At 38.8% G+C, this 20,710-nt stretch overlaps 2 protein-coding genes across 2 annotated transcripts in view; one reads left to right on the top strand and one right to left on the bottom strand.

Moving 5' to 3' along the window:
* Positions 1–4,406: 4,406 nt before the first annotated feature.
* On the bottom strand, positions 4,407–9,661 carry LOC134751714 (uncharacterized). Its single transcript, XM_063687158.1, has 3 exons — positions 9,261–9,661; positions 4,685–8,627; positions 4,407–4,484 (listed from the first exon to the last, which is right to left on the bottom strand). The coding sequence occupies exons 1-3, from the start codon at positions 9,659–9,661 to the stop codon at positions 4,407–4,409; spliced, it is 4,422 nt and encodes a 1,473-aa protein (XP_063543228.1).
* A 4,284-nt stretch (positions 9,662–13,945) lies between these two features.
* LOC134751710 (uncharacterized) overlaps positions 13,946–20,710 on the top strand; it is a 161,823-nt gene continuing 155,058 nt past the window's right edge. Inside the window, exon 1 of the mRNA XM_063687155.1 lies at positions 13,946–13,955. The gene's annotated coding sequence lies outside the window, so the exon portion shown is untranslated. The remainder of the gene's footprint in view (positions 13,956–20,710) is intronic.

Here is a 20,710-nt window from a genome sequence, read left to right as displayed (position 1 = left end):
CTAGTCAAAATACTCTTCTAGCGCACTCCAGCTAAATCTATATCCTTGGATATGTCTAATGACACGGCTCCGTTTGTTGTTTCATGTTGGAAATATCTTACGAATCAGATTTATACTACTGTGTTAGGGTGGGTTTTCTTTATATTTACTCTAAAACGTCGTACGACAAAGTCTATTTCTGAGGCCTCTAGCTTATCTTTTATTAGGCAATCAGACATAACGCAGAGCTGAAGCGAGCTGTTTCCGACTGCGCTGTAATTGGACTAGGTAGCGCTTAGCGTAGCGCTAAGGTTGTCACTAGTCCGTTTTTTGTTTTAAATTTTGAGTTTTTTTGCAGATTTATTTAGGATAGAATAGGATTCCTCGATTTCCTCGCGATGCTTTCCTTCAGCTAAATGTTTTTTTTTTTTATTGATAAGAATGTTTACATGACATTACAGTTGAACCAATGCGTCACGAAACTTAAAACTCACTGCAATAATAATACATAAAACAGCAACAATTATAACAACAATAATAGCACATTACATTAGTATAGACAGACAGACAAATTATATTGGAACAATTGAGCACCTAGCATCCATCGCCTCACAGAATCTCAGGCATTCATTATACACTGCCGTCCATCGCCACGCAAATAGGTCGCACTCAGGCGTCGATGCCAGGAGCGCATTGAGCAGTGAAAGGGCGCGGGGCAGCGGCGAGTTCCTGCGCGTCGGCGGCACGGCCAATAAATCGCGTTGTCGCGTATAATATTTCGTAAGTGCATGTGTCTAGATTCACGGACTCTTTTTATAATTTTAAAGTTACTATGTGCTCGGAGCCTCGGTCTCCAATTTGAAGCATTAAAACAGCAAAATATTACACATATTATGTCTCGAAAACTTGAATTTGATTCTGAGAAAGAAAAAAATACCAAAACGTCTTGGCATACATACATTAGACTTATATTGACCGGGATATAGACCGTGATTACCTTTTGTATTATTCACAAATAATACAAAAGGTAATCACGGTCTATATCCCGGTCAATATAAGTCTAGTGAAACTAACCGTGAATCATTCAAAACTCTAATACATACATTAATCAATTAATGATACAAATAAATAAACATCCGTACCTAGTGAAGATTAAATTAATAAGCTTTGGTTATTTTGTATAAAAATGCAATTGTTTACACGACATCAGGGGCCTGTTTCTCAAAAGCTTGTAACTTGTAATACAAGCGGATGTCACTTTTTGACAGCTTTTAAGAAATTGACTTCCACTTGTATTACAAGTTACAAACTTTTGAGAAACGGGCCCCTGGACATATAATGTTTTTGACAAGTGGTTAGACAAAATTCTATCGTAACCAAAACTAGAAAAGCCTTATTTCATCCACGTTAGTCAAGTAAAGTGCTTATATAATATAATTGTAACAGATTTAAGGAGAGAAAGATAGCGAAGGGGTGGTAATACGATGGCTAGGGTTGACACTCCTCAAAAATACTTGCGTTTTTAATCATCACGTACATAAGTTGAAGAAAGTTGTGATTGGTCACCAAAACTTTTGATCAGCTAAAATTCTATATGTCAAACTTCTTGCGCGGTAATATTAAGAGTATGGATGGTATAGAAAGGATGCCAATCTCTTATGGCAGAATTGTTACAAAAGTGACCGCTTTCAGCTTTAAATAATAGTTCCTAATCTCTCCGGTGGCGCTGGTTAGGCTCTGGGACATGAGTATAATATGAACCATATAAGGCAACAAATAACCCGACCAAATTACGTAGGTGGTTTTTGGTAGTATTTCGGTGTATGGTGGCGCCGCCTAATTACTGTTTTTTGATGGACACTTTTCGTACATAGAGATTTGGCTCCTTTATACAGTCTCCATGATTAAGAGGGCACAGTCCTCCGTCCAGTGGCGCCCTCATTAGGGGGATTGTGTTTTCTAATTAACAAAATCGTTTCTGTATAATCCAGAATATTATTATGGATGTTGTATTCTTACTGATTTTTTGACATATGAGGTGTCGTTGAATTCGGTAGAATTGTGGTAGTGAATTAAGCTAATAATATACATTTTAAAAATGGCGCCCGCAAATGAAATAAAGGGGGTTTTTATTCTTACCATAGCAAGTATCAAATGAAAGCTAGTGAAAAGACCACGTCAAAAATATATGATATCCACAAATAAAATTAAAAAAAACTGTTTCATAATTTTTAAGCAATCGGGTTTTTTGTTTATATTGACTTGTTTCCACCAATCATCACGGGTGCATTCGGCCAACGTGTTGAAATTAAAAAAATTGACACCTTCATTTCGCCACGAGTGACAACCCTAGCGCTGAAACTGAGCGTCTCACACGAGGCATTAATTTGCATTATACTCCACAGTGCATAACCCTATAAAACGCGGCATAATAGACTTTATGCAATAAAGACCAATTCCCCTCGAATCGTTGCGCTCTCTTCAGGTTAATTTTAATCAAACAATTAACACAGTGCACGGGATTTTGAACCTTACTGGTTTACGGGTTATTAAATAACACTTGACACTTATCTTGAGTTATATGTTATTATATACAGAGGTAGATTTGCGGTCTTTTTGCACTTCGTCCCTCCAGCGGTACCTAATAGGTAATCCAGAGTACGCCCTCCAGACTGCGCGATCTTCCCCCATCCGGACTACGTGCCGTACAGTCGCCAACAGATATATCGGAGCGGCCGAGGTGCTCAGAAATATCTGAACACGCACTCTAACGCCTTGACAATAGAGGCGTGTTTAGATATTATTTGTGAGCACCTCGGGCGCTCCGATATATCTGACGGTGACTGTACAATATGAAGTTCTGGGGGAAACTTGTAACAGCGTGCTATAAATCTCGAAGCTATTTATTGTATTCACGGACTGTTCGGGTTGCGATTGCACGCTGAATTATTGAAGTGGATGGAGTGGGTAGGAACCCACTTTCCGTTCTGGTGGGCACCTTATTACCATAGCCCGGTTTTTCGGGAGCAAAAACATAACAGTTCTAGTGGTTAAAGTAAATATCGACTTAAGTGTTATCAAAGATAGATATAACTCCGTAATAGATGGATACAGTCTAAGGAAAAAACGTGCCTCAAAAATCAAGAAAATTTTATTCTCGTTCAGAGGGCGCTACTAGCTTTGGCCTACTGTCGTATAGATAGCGTTGACGGTTTCGTTTGTTATTTAACAATTTTAACGCATATCAGTGAAAGAACATGGGTCAAAATCATAAAAATAAATAATGCAAATAAAAAAAATCATTTATCCATATTTAAATACATTTTATCGTATTTTTATAAATATTTATTGTTAGTTTTAAAGTGTGTCGACAGATGGCAGTGAATTTACTGGGTTTACAAAATTTACTATGATAGTACCGCTCTAGTATAAGTTACTCTATGGTGTTATCGATATGGACGGTAAGCTATTTCTAACGGCCTGATTCGCTAGCTATTTTAGACGTTTATTAAAGTTCGAATCAGGCCTATGTCTTACGGCCTAACAAATTTGACACGTCCTTGAAATAGACAATCTTAATACAAAAAATTATTTGTATTTGTACTTAATTAAGAGTTGCTTTATTATCTATTTGCAAACCTATTTTTTTATTAATTCCTTCGGAGGCCATTGTCCCTTTTTTTGGTTTAAAATAAAATTAGGAATATCTAAGTGTTATTTTACCTTCTCTTTCGAAACTCAGAACCATTTACCTCACATTTTTGTATAACTAAAATATATTTCGAATTAGCCCCATGCTCTTTTTTTAAATATAGCTTAAATGAACTTTGAACCATTGACATATATCTAAAGACGGGTCTTACTAGCACTTAAGAATGGTGCTAGTTCAGCGGTGCCACTCACGAATTCGAGCCAATCGTGCAGTCTAACGCAACTAGTTAAATATAGCCTAAATATACTTTCAACCATTGACATATATCTAAAGACGGGCCTTACTAGCACTTAAGAATGGTGCTAGTTCAGCGGTGTCACTCACGAATTCGAGCCAATCGTGCAGTCTAACGCAACTAGTTAAATATAGCCTAAATATACTTTGAACCATTGACATATATCTAAAGACGGGCCTTACTAGCACTTAAGAATGGTGCTAGTTTAGCGGTGTCACTCACGAATTCGAGCCAATCGTGCAGTCTAACGCAACTAGTTAAATATAGCCTAAATATACTTTCAACCATTGACATATATCTAAAGACGGGCCTTGTTTGTACTCCTAATTTCAAAAAGGGCGCTCTTTACTTGGGATGGGATAGAATGATAAAACCATTAACCTCACAAATAAAGCCAATATATTAAAATTAATTTTCAAACCTTATACCTAAGCTCTGTAAGAACATCGTTAGCTAGTTGCCCGGTCTGGTCAGCGACATCTAGCGTGAAATTTGGTAAACCTTGTATGCAGTTACTATGCAGTATACGGACGCGAACATGCCGCCCACCAAGAACAACTGTTCTTAACATAATACAGAATAACAAATAAACTTATAACTTTCAGAGAAATATTATATCTTTAACAGAAATATTGCTTTCAACATAAATTTAACTTAAATATAGTTAACATTTAATCGGCTAATGGCAAAACACAAATTCTCGAAGTAGGTCTTTTTATAAGACTATTTTTTGATCTAAGAGTAACAACTCGCGTTACCCTGTCCAAACCTGGATGTGTTTCAACCACTTGACCGAGGAGCCATCTAGCCGGTGGTAAATCAGGCTCTTTCACTAGAACTACATCGCCTATCTTAGGTTCTGGAGTTTGCTGAGTCCACTTGTGCCTTTGTAGGTACTGATTTAAATACTCTTGAGACCAGCGCCGCCAGAAATCCTGCATCATACGTTGGCATAATTGCCATCTACGTAATGGCGAAATTGGTACTTGGTCATAACACTGATCTGGTGCTACAATCAGAGGTTCTCCCACTAGGAAATGACCTGGTGTTAACGGAAGAGATTCTCCATTGTCATCAATGCGCCACAGTGGCCTTGAATTCAGGCACGCCTCAATCTGCGATAGAACCGTACTGGTCTCTTCAAATGTGAGTGTGGCATTCCCAATTACGCGTTTGAGATGAAATTTACAGGATTTTATCCCTGCCTCCCAAAGTCCTCCAAAGTTGGGGGCGTAAGGAGGTATAAAATGCCATTGAGTCCCGTTGGAGGCCATCCAGTCAGCCAGCTCGGGAACTAAACTTGACCTTTCTGCATTGAACAGATATTGAAGTTCCTTGGCCGCACCCACGAAATTAGACCCGTTATCACTATAGAGGTCGCTGCAGTAACCTCGTCTCGCGACAAACCTTTTGAATGCAGCGAGAAATCCGGCAGTTGATAGGTCACTAACTGCTTCTATATGAACGGCTTTGGTAGCCATGCATACAAATAGGCAAATATACCCTTTGTATGACTTGTTTCCCCTACCCTTGGAAACACGTATATTGATGGGCCCGGCGTAATCTACCCCACTATGTACAAACGGTCTTGCTATGTTCACCCTAGGCGAGGGTAATTGCCCCATTAATTGGTTCCGAATGATGGCTGCGTTACGAACACATGGAATACATTTCCTGACATGTGTTTTAGCTAAGTTCTTGAGACCTGGTATACAGAATTTAGCCCTAATGTAATTAACCATTAGCGGTGCTCCTCCATGTAAAGTCTGGAAATGTGCATCCCGAATGATAAGCTGAGTCAACCACGCTGATTTCGGCAACAACATTGGATGTTTTTGATCGTAGGCCATGTCCGCGCTCTGGAGCCGCCCACCAACACGAATTATTCCGAAATCGTCGAGCTGTGGAGTAAACGAGGTAAGTTGGCCTTTCTTCTTTAGTCTACCTTTTTTGATTTCCTCTATTTCTTCCGCATATGCTTGTTGCTGACTCTTTTTTACCATGATTGCTAAAGCTTCGTCTAACTCAACTTTCAGCAAGTAGGTATGATTTTTTCTTTTATTTTTCAGGAATCTTCGGCAGTATGCAACAACTCTCAACATCTTCGTGAGTGAAGAATACTTCGACCACATAGGATCTTCACCATCCGATTCAGTTACCACAGTTTCCAAGTGAGTATGTATTTTCCTTTCTTCTAGGTGAGTATTGACTGTCTTTGATGTTTTGTAGTTAATCACTTCTTGTTTCAGCCAAGCTGGTCCGGTTAGCCAGAGTTCAAAGTTACTTAATTCAAATGCTGAGATCCCTCTTGATGCACAATCGGCCGGGTTCTGCTCTGACTTTACGTGCGACCATTGGCTCCGACTAGTGGCTGTCAAGATCTCTGAACATCTGTTCCCTATAAAAGTCTTCCATCTGCTTGGGTGACTGCTTAACCACGCTAATACTACCTCCGAGTCTGTCCATGCATGTATATTCGATTTTTCCACGTCTAGCACCTCAGAAACTTCAACTAATACCTTAGCTAGTAATACCGCACCGCATAATTCCAGTCGAGGAATTGAAATTTGCTTAATTGGCGAAACCTTCGTTTTGCATGACACCAGACTGACGCGTATCAACCCTTCTGCATCAATAACGCGTAAATACACCACCGCGGCATATGCATCGTTCGACGCATCACTGAACCCATGTAGTTCAACTAACATGGCATCAGTTCTGTGATTTGACCAGCGAGGAAGTCTGAATTTGGTGAGCTGTGACAATTCTTCCCTATAGTTCAACCATTCCTCAAGCAGTGGAGACGGTAGCTCTTGATCCCATTCGATACCAGCCAACCAGAGCCTTTGAATGAATATTTTCGCTCTTACGATGCTAGGTGCTATCCATCCAAGAGGATCATATAGTTTCGCAATGTCTGATGTAACCTTTCTTTTAGTTACAGGTGCTGTTGGTGGAGGTAGCTGAACTGTATAAGCAAATTCGTCCCGATGTCGATCCCAGGTAAGTCCTAATATTTTATTTACCGCTTCTTGCTTCATTTCTATTTTTTTTTGCTCTTCTTTCCCTGCTGTGCTTTCTCGAATTTCATCTAACACAGCTTTACTATTGCTTGACCACTTTTGAAGTTCGAAGCCTCCTTTGCTTAATAGCGTCTTCATCTGGTGGTAGATCTCTACTGCTTCTTGCTCGGATTGACAACCAGACATCAGGTCGTCCATGTAGAAATCCTGACGTATCCGACTAGCTGCAAGAGGGAAGTCTGCACCCTCATCCAAGGCTAATTGAATCAACGTTTTGACAGCTAGGTATGGAGCTGATGAGACCCCAAAGGTAACTCTATTTAACTTGTATTCCTTTACCCTTTCATTGTTGTTCTCTCTCCACAGGATGCGTTGGTACTTAGTGTCTCTTTCATCGACTAATACTTGCCGGTACATCTTGACGATGTCGGCAATGAAGACAACTGGATGCATTCGCCAACGCATGATTATGTGCCTCAACTCTGACTGCAACGTAGGACCCACCATAAGGTCGCTGTTTAAGGACACCCCGTTTGTGCCCTTGCAAGACGCATCGAAAACTATACGAACCTTTGTAGTTTCCCGGTCGTCACGCACAACAGCATGGTAAGGTAAGTAAAATCCTTTTTCCTTAGATTCTTGTTCTGACAAAGGTTCCATGTGATTTAAATCCCTATATTCATGGAACACCTTTGTGTATTCTGTTTGCAGGCGCTCATCGGTTTGAAGTTTCCTTTCCAGAGAGTGGAATCTTCGCAACGCTATCTCTCTGGACCCACCATCTACACAGGCTGGTTGCTCATCCCTGAACGGTAATCTAACAACGTATCGACCGTTCTCATCCCGTGTAGTAGTTGCTTCGTATATCTCCTCACATCTTTGTTCTTCAGGTGTTAAGATCCGTTGTTTGTTGCTAGGTTCTGATTCAAGTTCCCAAAAGGACCTCAGCAACTGTTCCACCTGAGTGTGCATGCTGACCAGCTTGCAGGAGATGTTCGCCTGTAAACCTATTTCACCACATAAAATCCATCCCAGAGACGTCTTTTGTGCCACCGTAGTCTCCTGGGGAGATTTGAATAAACCTGGTTGAATGATCCGAGCATAGACCTTTGCTCCTAACAACATGTCTATTTTATTTGGAGTGTGATACTCAGGATCTGCGAGCTCGACACTTTGCAACTCAGGCCAGGATGTAATAGATACCTTTGCAGAAGGTTGATTCGAGGTAACTTTGTCTACTACATATGCTGTGACTTCAATGGCACTGCTAGTGTCAGAGCGCGGTGCTATTGTAACTTGAACCGTAGACTTCAGCACTGTAATCAGCTGACCTCTCAATCCTGTCACTGTAACCTTAGCTGGAGTTTGTTTTAACCCGAGTAACTGAACTGTCGCTGAGGTGATGAATGACACTTCTGAACCCGGATCTATTAGTGCCCTTATTAGATGATATTCTTCCTTTTCCCACATTTTGGCTTTTACAACAGCGGTAGCCAGTAACCCATGCTGAGAGACTTCATTTAAGAAGTGATTTGAAACACTGGTTCCCGGTGTAGCTTCCAACGATGGATTTGTGAGTTCCTGTGTGTGAACGTGTGCCACCGTTTGACTAGCTGATGGCACCTTGCCTTCATTTGCTTGAGTGTCCCCTTTTTGATGTAGCAGCGAGTGATGTCGCCTGTTACAGATTTGACAATTTGTTGTCAGTTTACAATATCTGGCAGAGTGATTATTACCCAAACAGTTGAAACACATCCCGTTGGTTTGAACAAAATTACGCTTAACATCGACATCTAAAGCATTGAAATCTTTGCAATGTATTATCCTATGCTCACCTTTACAGTAATTACAAGATACATTGTTGGAGATATGCAGATTACTAACCCTTTGCACCTGATTGCCCTTGACCTGACTAAAATTTCCCTTGTAATTGTTATTTACATATTTAGGTTTTTGGGTGAATCCCGGTTTTGGTTCCAAAAATTCCAAAGAATGATATCTTGTTTGCAAAAAGTCTTTAAATTGTTCCAGTGTCGGTAACTCTTCAGACAGAGATACAGATTCGCTTACTTTACATTCCCAGTTTTTCCGACTTTCTGGATCCAATTTATGACTAACAATGTAAATGATAATAATATCCCAAGTGCTTGTATCAATTTTGAGACCAGACAATGCATTCAACGTTTCCGTGGTACAATCTAACATATGCTTAATATCAGTGGCAGACTCAGTCAAAAGAGGCTTTTGTGCAAAAAATCTTTTTAATATGCAATTCGCCAAATATTGCTTATTATTATAGCGATTCTCTAACTGGGTCCAACACTGGTCATAACTTTCACTAGAAATGGGTATGTGTCTAAGAAGCTGTTCAGCTTCGCCTGTCAAATGCGCCTTGAGGTAGTGAAGCTTCTGGATGTCATCGATGTCCTGATTTTTGTGGATGAGTGAAGTGAACAAATCCCGGAATCCCATCCACTCCTCATACTTTCCCGAAAAAGTTGGAATCGTGATCTTAGGGAGCTTCACATGACTCGATTTTGACGTTGATGCTGTAGTTGACAACATGGGACTATCATTGCTGGGTGTTGCCTTTAACTTGCTCAAAGCGTTCTTAAGTTCGCACTTGTAATCCATATATGACTCGTTGGTTGCATCATACACATCGTCTTTTATGTATGCAGTGTCTTGTAACATATCTTGCTCTGGCAACATCAGTATCTGCATATGCATACGTGAAAACTGATCCCATATTTTTTCTAAGCTTTCAAGTCTGGTTTCAACGTATGAGATGGTAATCCGCTCCTTCGGAGACTTTTTGTAATTACTGAAAGCCTTGGTAATACGAATACTTTGATCTGTTTGAAAATTGACACTAGCTTCCATCTTACTACTCATCTTGAAAATTTACAAGTCCCAGCAAACTTATCATAAAATTTCTAAGTCCCAAATAGTCACGTAAATTTGCTAAGTCCTCAAACAGTAAATCTTGAAAAGTTACGTGTTTTTTGTTTTTGCTCATAAATTTTCTAAGTGTTTGGCTGATGTACTTCGATATGAAATCGGGCATAGGTTCCCCGTCGGTTCACTTTTTCTTAAATTATTCTAAGTCCTAAACACTTTGAAATTGTCTTCTGTCTATGAATTTTTCTAAGTCCAAATTTGACAGTTCTATTTTCCAATATTATTTTGACAGGTGACAGTTCCAATTAATGACACTTTGCACAGATAAACATAAATGTACTCACTGTTTGAAATCTTCTTACACTTCACTTCACTAGTACTTGAACCTTAGTTGAATCTTCCCGCCAAGTTGATCCACCGTGACGTCACTCAAGGTCACGGCGCTGCTGACTCCGTCGACTGCTCCAATCCGCTGCCGCCCTCGGAGACTGCGTCCTCGACAACAATCCGTTGCCACTTGACGCAGGAACGCACCACTAAATACTAAGGCCCAGTACAATCCGGCTCGAAGGACCATATGTTTGTACTCCTAATTTCAAAAAGGGCGCTCTTTACTTGGGATGGGATAGAATGATAAAACCATTAACCTCACAAATAAAGCCAATATATTAAAATTAATTTTCAAACCTTATACCTAAGCTCTGTAAGAACATCGTTAGCTAGTTGCCCGGTCTGGTCAGCGACATCTAGCGTGAAATTTGGTAAACCTTGTATGCAGTTACTATGCAGTATACGGACGCGAACAGGCCTTACTAGCACTTAAGAATGGTGCTAGTTCAGCGGTGTCACTCACGAATTCGAGCCAATCGTGCAGTCTAACGCAACTAGTTAAATATAGCCTAAATATACTTTGAACCATTGACATATATCTAAAGACGGGCCTTACTAGCACTTAAGAATGGTGCTAGTTCAGCGGTGTCACTCACGAATTCGAGCCAATCGTGCAGTCTAACGCAACTAGTTAAATATAGCCTAAATATACTTTGAACCATTGACATATATCTAAAGACGGGCCTTACTAGCACTTAAGAATGGTGCTAGTTCAGCGATGTCACTCACGAATTCGAGCCAATCGTGCAGTCTAACGCAACTAGTTGCGACCAATCGCGCGCGTGATGCGGCGTGCTCATCAACCAATCGCGTTGTGGCGTTAGATCGCACGATTGCCTCGAATTGCGGCAAGAAGATGTTGATACAACTCCTCGCCAGTCTGCCTGCGACCACGAACGTAACGTCACGTTCGAAACGTCAGGCCATAAATAAACGTAAGTTTGTACGCGACTAAGTCCCGTGTTAGTTTTAAAATTATGCCTCGAATTCGTTTGCGTGACACCACTTTCTACATCGACTGCGGTGACTGTATAGACCAACAGCAGAGCAGAGGAGAGTCGCAGGCGCAGTCGATGTAGACTGTAGACTACCTCCTCAAATACCTCTAATCGCTGTAACTATCATCTATAAAGATGCTGTGGCCAATGATGATGATGAATGATGACACCACCGTACGGGCCCCATTCTTATTGCCCGTAAGGCCCGTCTTTAGATATATGTCAATGCCTTGAACATTTTTCACTCGCGTTTCAATAATTTAGTTTTCCGATTAGAAAATTGTTTTCGGCCGAGCGACGGGTAAATTGGCCGGTTCTGGGTCAGACTTGTTATTTTTAATGTTTCTTTAGTTTCGTGGCGTGGGCAAAGTGAAATTCACACTGAAGCTCAATTCGACGTTTCTAGGATTCAGTACCCTAAAAAAGAATCTTTTTAACCATTTGACAGAGCTACACTTCCAAACAAAGCTGGGAGCGATTAGTTCATGAGAAAAGCATAGATACTAGATACCTAACTGAGTTTCTCGATAAAGCCCCATAAAATTTTACGAAAAATCATTAATATATCATTATTATCATAGGTCAATTAAATTTTGGTAATTGTATTTTAATTTTAATTTTATTCTTAATTTTTAATTTTTATGTTTCACAGCTTTTATGAGCCATGTTGCTTGATGAATAAAGTATATGATATGAAATGATATGATTGATATGTGATCTTAGTTTGGATGTCAAAGTAATTTACTTCCTTTTTTAAGTTGAAATTATTCACTTTAGTTCGGTTGAATATAACATTTTCATATTAATTTTAACATGTTAAGGCGGTTCCCTGAGCCAGAAGGCGAAAACTCCTTATAGTATGATCATATTTTTCTAAGAGACGTTGACATTCGTAGACGTGGAAAAATATATGTAGTTCTTGATTATATGCTTAATTTATAATAATATGTACATCTTTATTAGCATAGAATTAAGAATTAAGTCTTCAAACACCGTCCTCCAACTCAGCCACGTGACAAGTGCAGCAGTATTGCAGCGCGACATTACTGCCGCAAATGTCAACATCGATGTTACTGCGCTTACGCGTTGGTTACGCGCTGGTCAAGGGGATTGGCGCCCTTGGCGGTCTAGTGTTATTAGTCTATGACTTGGCCTACACTACAGCAATTCAAGCCGTTTATCTGGGGGTACGGTAGTGCCCCCGCCAAGACGACCAAAGCGAAGCGCAAGGGCACTACCTACATTTTCTCGAAGCGCTTCGTCGTTTTATTGAACCCTCATACCTAACTTGGGTTTGGATTACACCATATAAACAAAATTCTCGGTATATGATGCCAATAGTGGACTTATTAAGCATAAAAAAATTCAATTGCGTAGTTCTTATACTTTAGATTTTATTCATATCTAAAAAAAACCCGATTTCGTCACTCACTCACTCATCAAAACCTTTAGGGTACTTAGTCTTAGTACACAAACAACAAAAAAATTCAAAAAATTACATTTTTAGACCCTAAGGGGGTGAAAAGGGGGGTGGAATTTTGTATTGAAAATCAATAACCGCTGTACCGATTTAGTTAAAATTTGGTATGTGGATAGTTTTTGTTATGAGGAATGATATAGAATAGTTTTCAACCCCTAAATCACCCTGTAAGGGTGAAATGGGGGTGGAAAAGGGCGTAATCAGTGAAAAGCAAATTGTATAAAAGATGCCCCCAGATACGCAGTTTCAGGATTTTTAATAGTAAATTACCCCCAACCCTTTAAATTAGGGGATGGAAGATTGTCATAAGCAACAAAAAGAAGTGAAATCCCACCAAAAACATTTCATGTAAAATGTTGCCAAGAAGAAAGCATAAGGCTCGCACTGTCAAAAAGGTATCAGATCTTAATTTGTAGAGCCAAGCTTCTAACTCTACAGGCCCTAACTTCACAAACTTAGTTAAAATATGTGGCTTGGCCGTTTTGTTACATACAAAATAATTTATAGTGAATACATTTTTCACCTTACCTCCATGTGACAGTAGTGAAATGGCCAAACCACATATTTCGACTAAGGTGAAGAGTTTGTGAAGTTAGGGCCTGTAGAGTTAGAAGCTTTGCTCTACAAAAGATCTGATAACTTTTCGACAGTGCGAGCCTTATGGTTTCGTCTTGGCAACATTTTACATGAAATGTTTTTGATGGGATAGTATTTCACCACCGGTATAGTTCGCTCTGAATTATTGAGCTGATCGCGCGTCGCGCCGTTGTAAATAACATGCTGTTAACAACGGCTAAGGGAGCGTCTCAACTCAACCTGATTTTACAAGCATAAAAGTAAGTGACCGAGTACCCGAGTGAGCGACCAGGTGAGTGACCGAGGAAGTGACCGAGTGAGGGACTGAGTGAGATCTGTAGTATTTCTCCAGGGTAACTGCAATCGTATCGCTCTTTGAATTATTTATTGAAGTGATCGCGCGTCGCGCCGCCGTAAATAAAATGCTGTCAACAACGACCTAGGCGCTATCCATATTCTACCCAGTTGTGTAAGAAATTTACGTTTTTACCTTGCTTATTAGTTTACACTACCCATTAAATGTGCCATATTTACCAAAAAGGGTACGTATATAAGGGTAAGGCGCTATTTCCATATAGCTTCAATTAGAAATTCAACTTTATCAACAAGCGACAATGTGGTACCTTTTGGTTGAAAATGTCACAAATTTGGGTTAAATGTAGTCTGGGAAAAATGTTGTATTACCGATTTCTTCCGAGAAATCACTAGCGTCCTGATTCTAACTTTAAGATTGGACGTCAAAAAATAGCTAAAGATACGAGGTGGTTTGGGGCTTCCGGTTCGAACGCCATCTTGATAGTAGCCTCGTGATTAATTACTTTGTTTTTTGCTCATTAATATTGTTTAAAGTGTAATATCGATAGCTTTATTATACAGTAATCTAATGTAGTAGAGTGCAGTGAATGGAGAATTAATCTCAAAGCGTGTTTAACCACCATTTTGGCGTCTACGGCCGGTAGTCCACGTGCTTCTCGTAAAATCCAGCTATCGGTTTTAGGAGTCAACTACAAATAATAACTACCGAACAACGTCGTGCTCTAAAAGCATTTGGTATTTCTACCTCTAACCGTATCTGGCTAGAGCCCTAGAGGCCCATTATTTTATTATTTACCGTACACTGGCTGAAATATTAATTCGATCCCACGCGGATCCCACTTTGACGTTGGCGAAAATCATCGACAGTATCGATGGAGCCATACTACCTAAAGATTGATTGATTGAGGTGGTTTGGATGTCACTGTCAAAACTGACATTTCTTTAAACAAAAGCGTCACTTTTGACACTGACATCCGATGCACCTAAAGTAATAATGTATTTCTAATTGTTATTACATGAATAAATTCATTACATATAAGTAATAATAATTATAATGTGAGTATTTTTCAGAATTCAGAGTTAGATTTGTATCCCGGGAATTAAATTGAATGCAGACACAGTGAGATTGTGTCACAGTGTCCGATTTCCGAAATAATTTTTCCTATGCTCATTGCTACGAGCCGAGCTGGCAAATTTCGTTCTGTAAGTTGCGCTTAAAATGTTCACTAACGTTTTATTTCGTTTTAGTTTATATTTATATAATAAACAACAATTTTCAATCATTTAACCTCTTGTCTGTGTATGATAAGGATAATGACAAAATAATAGTCATCGATTGCATAATTTTAGAAACTGTTTTTTCTGCTGTAGGGTCATGGCAGGAACAGTGGCTCAACGCAAACAGTGGCTCAGTCGTCCAAATATCGCTATAGACTGTAGCACCCTTACGTGTTAGAATAACCATTTCTCATCCATTGAATTTGTTGTTTTGTTGTATCAAAGACCAAAAAAAAAACGTGATAGGTACATGTGATCAAATAGCCTCTCTCGTGTTGGAATTAGGTTGAATGAGCCACTGTAGAGGTACCCGGCTATTTTTTTCCGAGCCACTATTCCCTCCTTGACCCTACACTGCACAACCGAGCACCACACACAATATGAAAAGACGAAACAGGAAAGACCTAAAATCGGTGCAGAGCGAGCAAAGTTGATTGTCAAAATTTCGATTATTGCTGCAGTGTACCGATTCCAGCCATTATTGCTCTATTGCTATTGGATAAATTATTGCTGGGAAATATGGCCGAATTCTGTTGTTCGCGTGATTTGTTGGAATAGTGGGAAGGGTTATTGCAATTGCTACTGTAATTATTGCAGTTAAATATGATTTAACAGTTCGATTAATGCGCGGTGTACCGACATTTTCTTTAAGCTGCGGCTGCGTCTCAAAGTGAACAACTCACGAACGCGAAGCGGCGCGGCGGGTCCACGGCGTTCGCGTTCGCAACGAGATCGCCCACGTAGGACACAAGTTCTATAGGTATCAAAGGATTGATTCACACCGCACCGCATCGCTTCGCTTCGCGTTCGCGTGTTGTTCGCCTACGTATTACGCAAAAATTGAGAAAGGTATTTTGAGATGGTTTGGACACGTGGAAAGAATGAGTGAAAGAAGGCTAACAAAGAGTGTATAAGGGAGAGGTAGAAATGGGAGTTGGAAGGGATCTCTGATCAGATCGGGGAAATCCTGAAGAAGGTTCAGGTCAAGAGCACCCTAAACCGGCGAGGGTGTATAAGGAATATTATGAAAGTCAAAGAAGCGAAAGAGGTATGTCAGGATCGTAGCAAGTGGAAATCCGTGGTCTCTACCTACCCCTCCGGGAAATAGGCGTGGTTATTAGTGTTTCTCGAACCTACACGAAAGAATGACCTCAGCTGTGCGTTTTTACCAGAAAATTCCTGTCTCGCAGAGCTAGACGTAATATGAACTGTCGCCCGCGGTATTTCCGGACCGATACAACCTTGAAACCTTCAAGAAAAGACCGTACTCCCAACTTAAAGACTGGCAACACATTTGCAACCTCTCTGGTGTTGCACGGACTCGTAATTCTAAGTCTACTTAAAAAATCTCAAATAAAAAAGTGTAGGTAGTGTACAACTTTATGATCCGTTTCTTTATGGTTTCTTTCATTTAGCGAAATGAGTCATATTTATAAGTATATCCATACAATACTGGAAATCAGTTAATAGAAAAATACAAACAAATGAATGAAATAATACCATTACATTGAAATGCTCCTTTAAAACACTATTGAAAACGTTTGTCAATGTTCATTTCAGATCAAAATTGTCATTCACTCACCCATTCACTCAGAAAGTTATATGCAGTCCGCGTTCTTCATATTGTGACAATGCATATTGTGCTGTCCAGTGGAAACTTCCCCTAAAATAATGATACATTCAGATTTAGATTTTACTGAAATTTCAATCTTATAGCTAAAGCTGTAAAGTCTATTTTTGTATATAAATTAACGGCAGATATGACGGTTTTAGAATAGGGAATTGGTATTCAATACTCTGCTTATTGTCATCATTGGCGTAGTAAAGTTATAACAGTATTGGTTGTTGCAGATTTGTTGAGCTGCTGAACTAAGCGGCTTACGTTGACACGAAATGTCGAATGGTCAAATGATTATTTACAATTCCAAACCAAGACTTTTATTTAGTTGAAAATAATAATAATTTATAGTAGACCGAGGACAATCGGATTACAGGGTAAATCGGGTCAGACAAAAAAATGATAATATTGCCTATGAGCACTCATATGCATGAAATATTTTAGATATCAACATCAACGGATTTTTCATGATGATCTGCTTCACCCTGTGATCCGATTCGCCTTGGTCTACCCTTCTCGTAGGTACGTAAAAAATACATATTAATAAAGAAATGGGATTTCGTAAAGGTAAGTCCATCAATATGGCAATTCTTGACCTAATGCGCGTAATTGTAACAAATATTGACAAGCGCGTTCCGGTATCAGCACTTTACATGGACATGTCGAAAGCCTTCGATTTTGTAGATCATAGAATATTGCTAGATAAATTATATAAATATGGAGTTAGAGGTAATGCACATAGTCTAATTAAGTCTTACGTAGGCAATCGAAAACAGTTAACTCAAATAAACAGACTATGCGTTAAAACGAAAACCGAAGTCACTTATTCATCGAAAGTCAGACAAATTTACTATGGCGTGCCTCAGGGAAGCGTCTTAGGACCTTTATTATTTATATTAATGATTTACCACAAACCATCGACTATCCAATGGTTCTTTTTGCTGATGACAGCACTATAATGCTCTCTTGTAAAGATCCAGAAACATACGAAAATGAAATATCCATGACATTAGAAACAGTAATAAATTGGTTAAATAGTAATAATTTGAAAATTAATGTAGAAAAAACTAAAATCATGACATTTAAACAAAGACGAATGGTAGCAATTTAAATATTACATATAAGGGACAAAAAATTGAGGAAACAGATGTGACTAATTTTTTAGGAATAAGTGTAGATCATAAGTTGACATGGAGAAATCAAATTGACACTATATGTAAGAAACTACATCAATTTTCATTCCTTTTATATAATTTGAGAAAGATTGTTAATGAACCGGTTGTTTTAACAGCATATCAAGCCTATGTAACATCGACGCTAAGGTATGGTATTATATTCTGGGCCAATTCAGTTGACAGAGAGGTGGCATTTAAAGCGCAAAAAAGATGTATTAGATCATTATGTGAAATCCAGCAAATTGATTCATGTTTACCATACTTTAAAAACTTACGAATATTAACTTTACCCTGTTTATATATTTTTGAAATTGTAGTTTTTGTAAAATGCAATCCGCAGCTATTTCAGCAGTTTAAGAGTATACGTCTTAGAAACAAAATCAATTCGTTGCCTTCCAAAACGGCGTTATTTAGAAAAAGTATATTTGGAATGGCTCCAAAATTTTTTAATAAAATTCCAAATGAGCTAAGGAATACAGATGACATGATTAGTTTTAAAAGTAAGTTATTTAAATTTTTAATTGACAAAGTATATTATAGTGTAAGTGAATTTTTGTTAGATGATTTTGATAAGTAATGGTAACTGTGCTCAGCATGCAGCCACAGACCATAAATGGAAAATTGTACGCCTTACGGCACAACATAGTGATACAATGATTATGTGAGACCTGTACTTATGTACCTTACCTATGTTGAACAAATAAATGCTTTTGACTTTTGACTTTTTGACTTCTTTTTTTTTTGGAATTAATAAAATTTTATGTAGCATTAGCATCTGTCCGTTAGCGCACTTTGATTTATTTATCTCTTTTATGATAAAAGTATTCCCTGATCAATATGACCTCGGTCTCTTTAAAACAAGAGTGAATAGGCTGTTACTGAACCGGTGAGCTCCATCTTAGGCCATGTCTTCACTTTCCACCAGGTGTGACGAGGGCCAATCGCCGATCAGTATAAAAAAAAGGCAAATGGGCAAACGAATGGCATGATAATAAGCAATGACCGCTGCCCATGGACACCTGCAACACCAGAGGGGTTGCGAGTGCGTTGCCGGCCTTTAAAATGGGTGTACGCTCTTGAAGATTTGAAGATCGTATCGCTCCGGAAATACCACGGACCTATCCATGCGCACAAGTTTTTTGCAGAAATCGCGAAGCGTCTGGTTGACGTAACTGGTGATCAAAGAACTGGCGGCTTCCTCTCACAACGTATCATCAGCATTGCGATACAGCGAGGAAATGCCGCCAGCATCCTTAGAGGCCTATTTTAGACTTAAGCTATATAGTTATTAATTTATTTTAGTATTCGTACGGTTTCTGTGATGCCTCTGTAAATATCTATTATGTAAATAAATTAATTATCACAATAAATTATGATTAAATCACACTGCTAACATTTTCCTGTGTCATTTGTATTGCACAATTGATGCAAGTCGAACGCTATTGACAGTAACCTAGGCAAAACAATACTGTTACTCTAAATTATTAGTATTTTACCGTTATTGAGACTGATTTGATATTCTGTCTCAACTACATACAATATGGAACATATTAAATCACATTTACAAACGGGTCTATCGCGAATTTATTTCAATAAATATAATAATAATAATTTATTTATTTTATATTTTTTTAAATGCACTTTTCGTGGGGTAGTCACACAAATCTCTGTTTTGACATTTTGCTGGGACGTCATTTAGCCGCGACCACGACCAGTGAAATCTGTGTCGAAACGTCGGTAAATAAAGGTAACAAAATAAATTCGCGATAGATCCGTTTGTAAATGTGATTTAATGTGTGTTCTAACCGCGAAAGTTTAAAATGTAATATGGAACATGTAAGACCACGCGTAATAATGTGATCACATAATTTGATTCAAATTTAACAATGTGTTATGGTTATGAACTGGGTTTGATCAGAAATCAGAAATTATATATTTGCATTGATACAGTATGTCTGCATTTTTGTTTTTATCCCTTGGGGGGGATTGCCGTAGTCGCCACGGAAGACGAACTGCCGGTAGGCCTCCAACGAGGTGGAGCGACGACCTGGTGAAGGTCGCGGTAATTCGGTGGATGCGAGCGGCACAGGATCGGTCGGAGTGGCGAGCCTTGGGGGAGGCCTTTGTCCAGCAGTGGACGTCTATCGGCTGACATGATGATGATGATGATGATGATACAGTATGGATGTACATTGTGCTACAGTTCATGTCTCTAGCTTACATTGAAGCGTGCAAAGGGTTGGCTAATTGGCCCATTTGACCAATAAGCTTACCGGATAGGTTATTCTAAGTTGCAAAACTTTTACTATGGCAGGTAGTCCTAAATCTTTGTGTGAAAAATTTATCGCCGCAAAAAGTTGTGTGACTTGAAACGTGACTATATATTTTTTTTCGACACAATTCCTGTGTCGCAGATCATGAGGGTTTTGTTATTGTCGATGATTTTGTGTCACGATATTTTAGTTTGTTATTAGTTTACTTATGTTTTTTGTCATAATTTTTTTTACAGATATTTGACAAGTCTCGCCATACAAAAAATGGAGTATATAAAAAAAAACCTTTCCGATGGTATGTCGCTTATTGTAGTTGGTTCATGGGCCAGTGTCCATACAAATCTGCCCATCCTCGCACTTGGCCGGTTTTTAGGGTTCCGTACCTCAAAAGGAAAAAACGGTAAGGTGAAATTTGGTACACATATGTAAGTTTGTGACCCAAAGATGGACATGTAACGTAAACAAATTAATTTTAAACAGGGGGGCCAATTTTGGGGGGTAAATGAGAAAATTAAAAAATAAAGTTTGTCAAACTATATCGTGTTATATATCAAATGAAAGAGCTCATTGTGAGAATCTCAAATATATATATTTTATAATATTAAGATAACACGATATGTGTTATATATCAAATGAAAGAGCTCATTGTGAGAATCTCAAATATATATATTTTATAATATTAAGATAAACAGTTTAGAAGTTATTCAAGAAAATAGGCAAAAAATGACCATTCCCCCTCCTTTATCTCCGAAACTAC

This window comes from Cydia strobilella, chromosome 23, assembly GCF_947568885.1.
Source record: "Cydia strobilella chromosome 23, ilCydStro3.1, whole genome shotgun sequence".
Taxonomy (NCBI): domain Eukaryota; kingdom Metazoa; phylum Arthropoda; class Insecta; order Lepidoptera; family Tortricidae; genus Cydia; species Cydia strobilella.
This window is presented reverse-complemented; position numbering and strand designations above follow the sequence as displayed.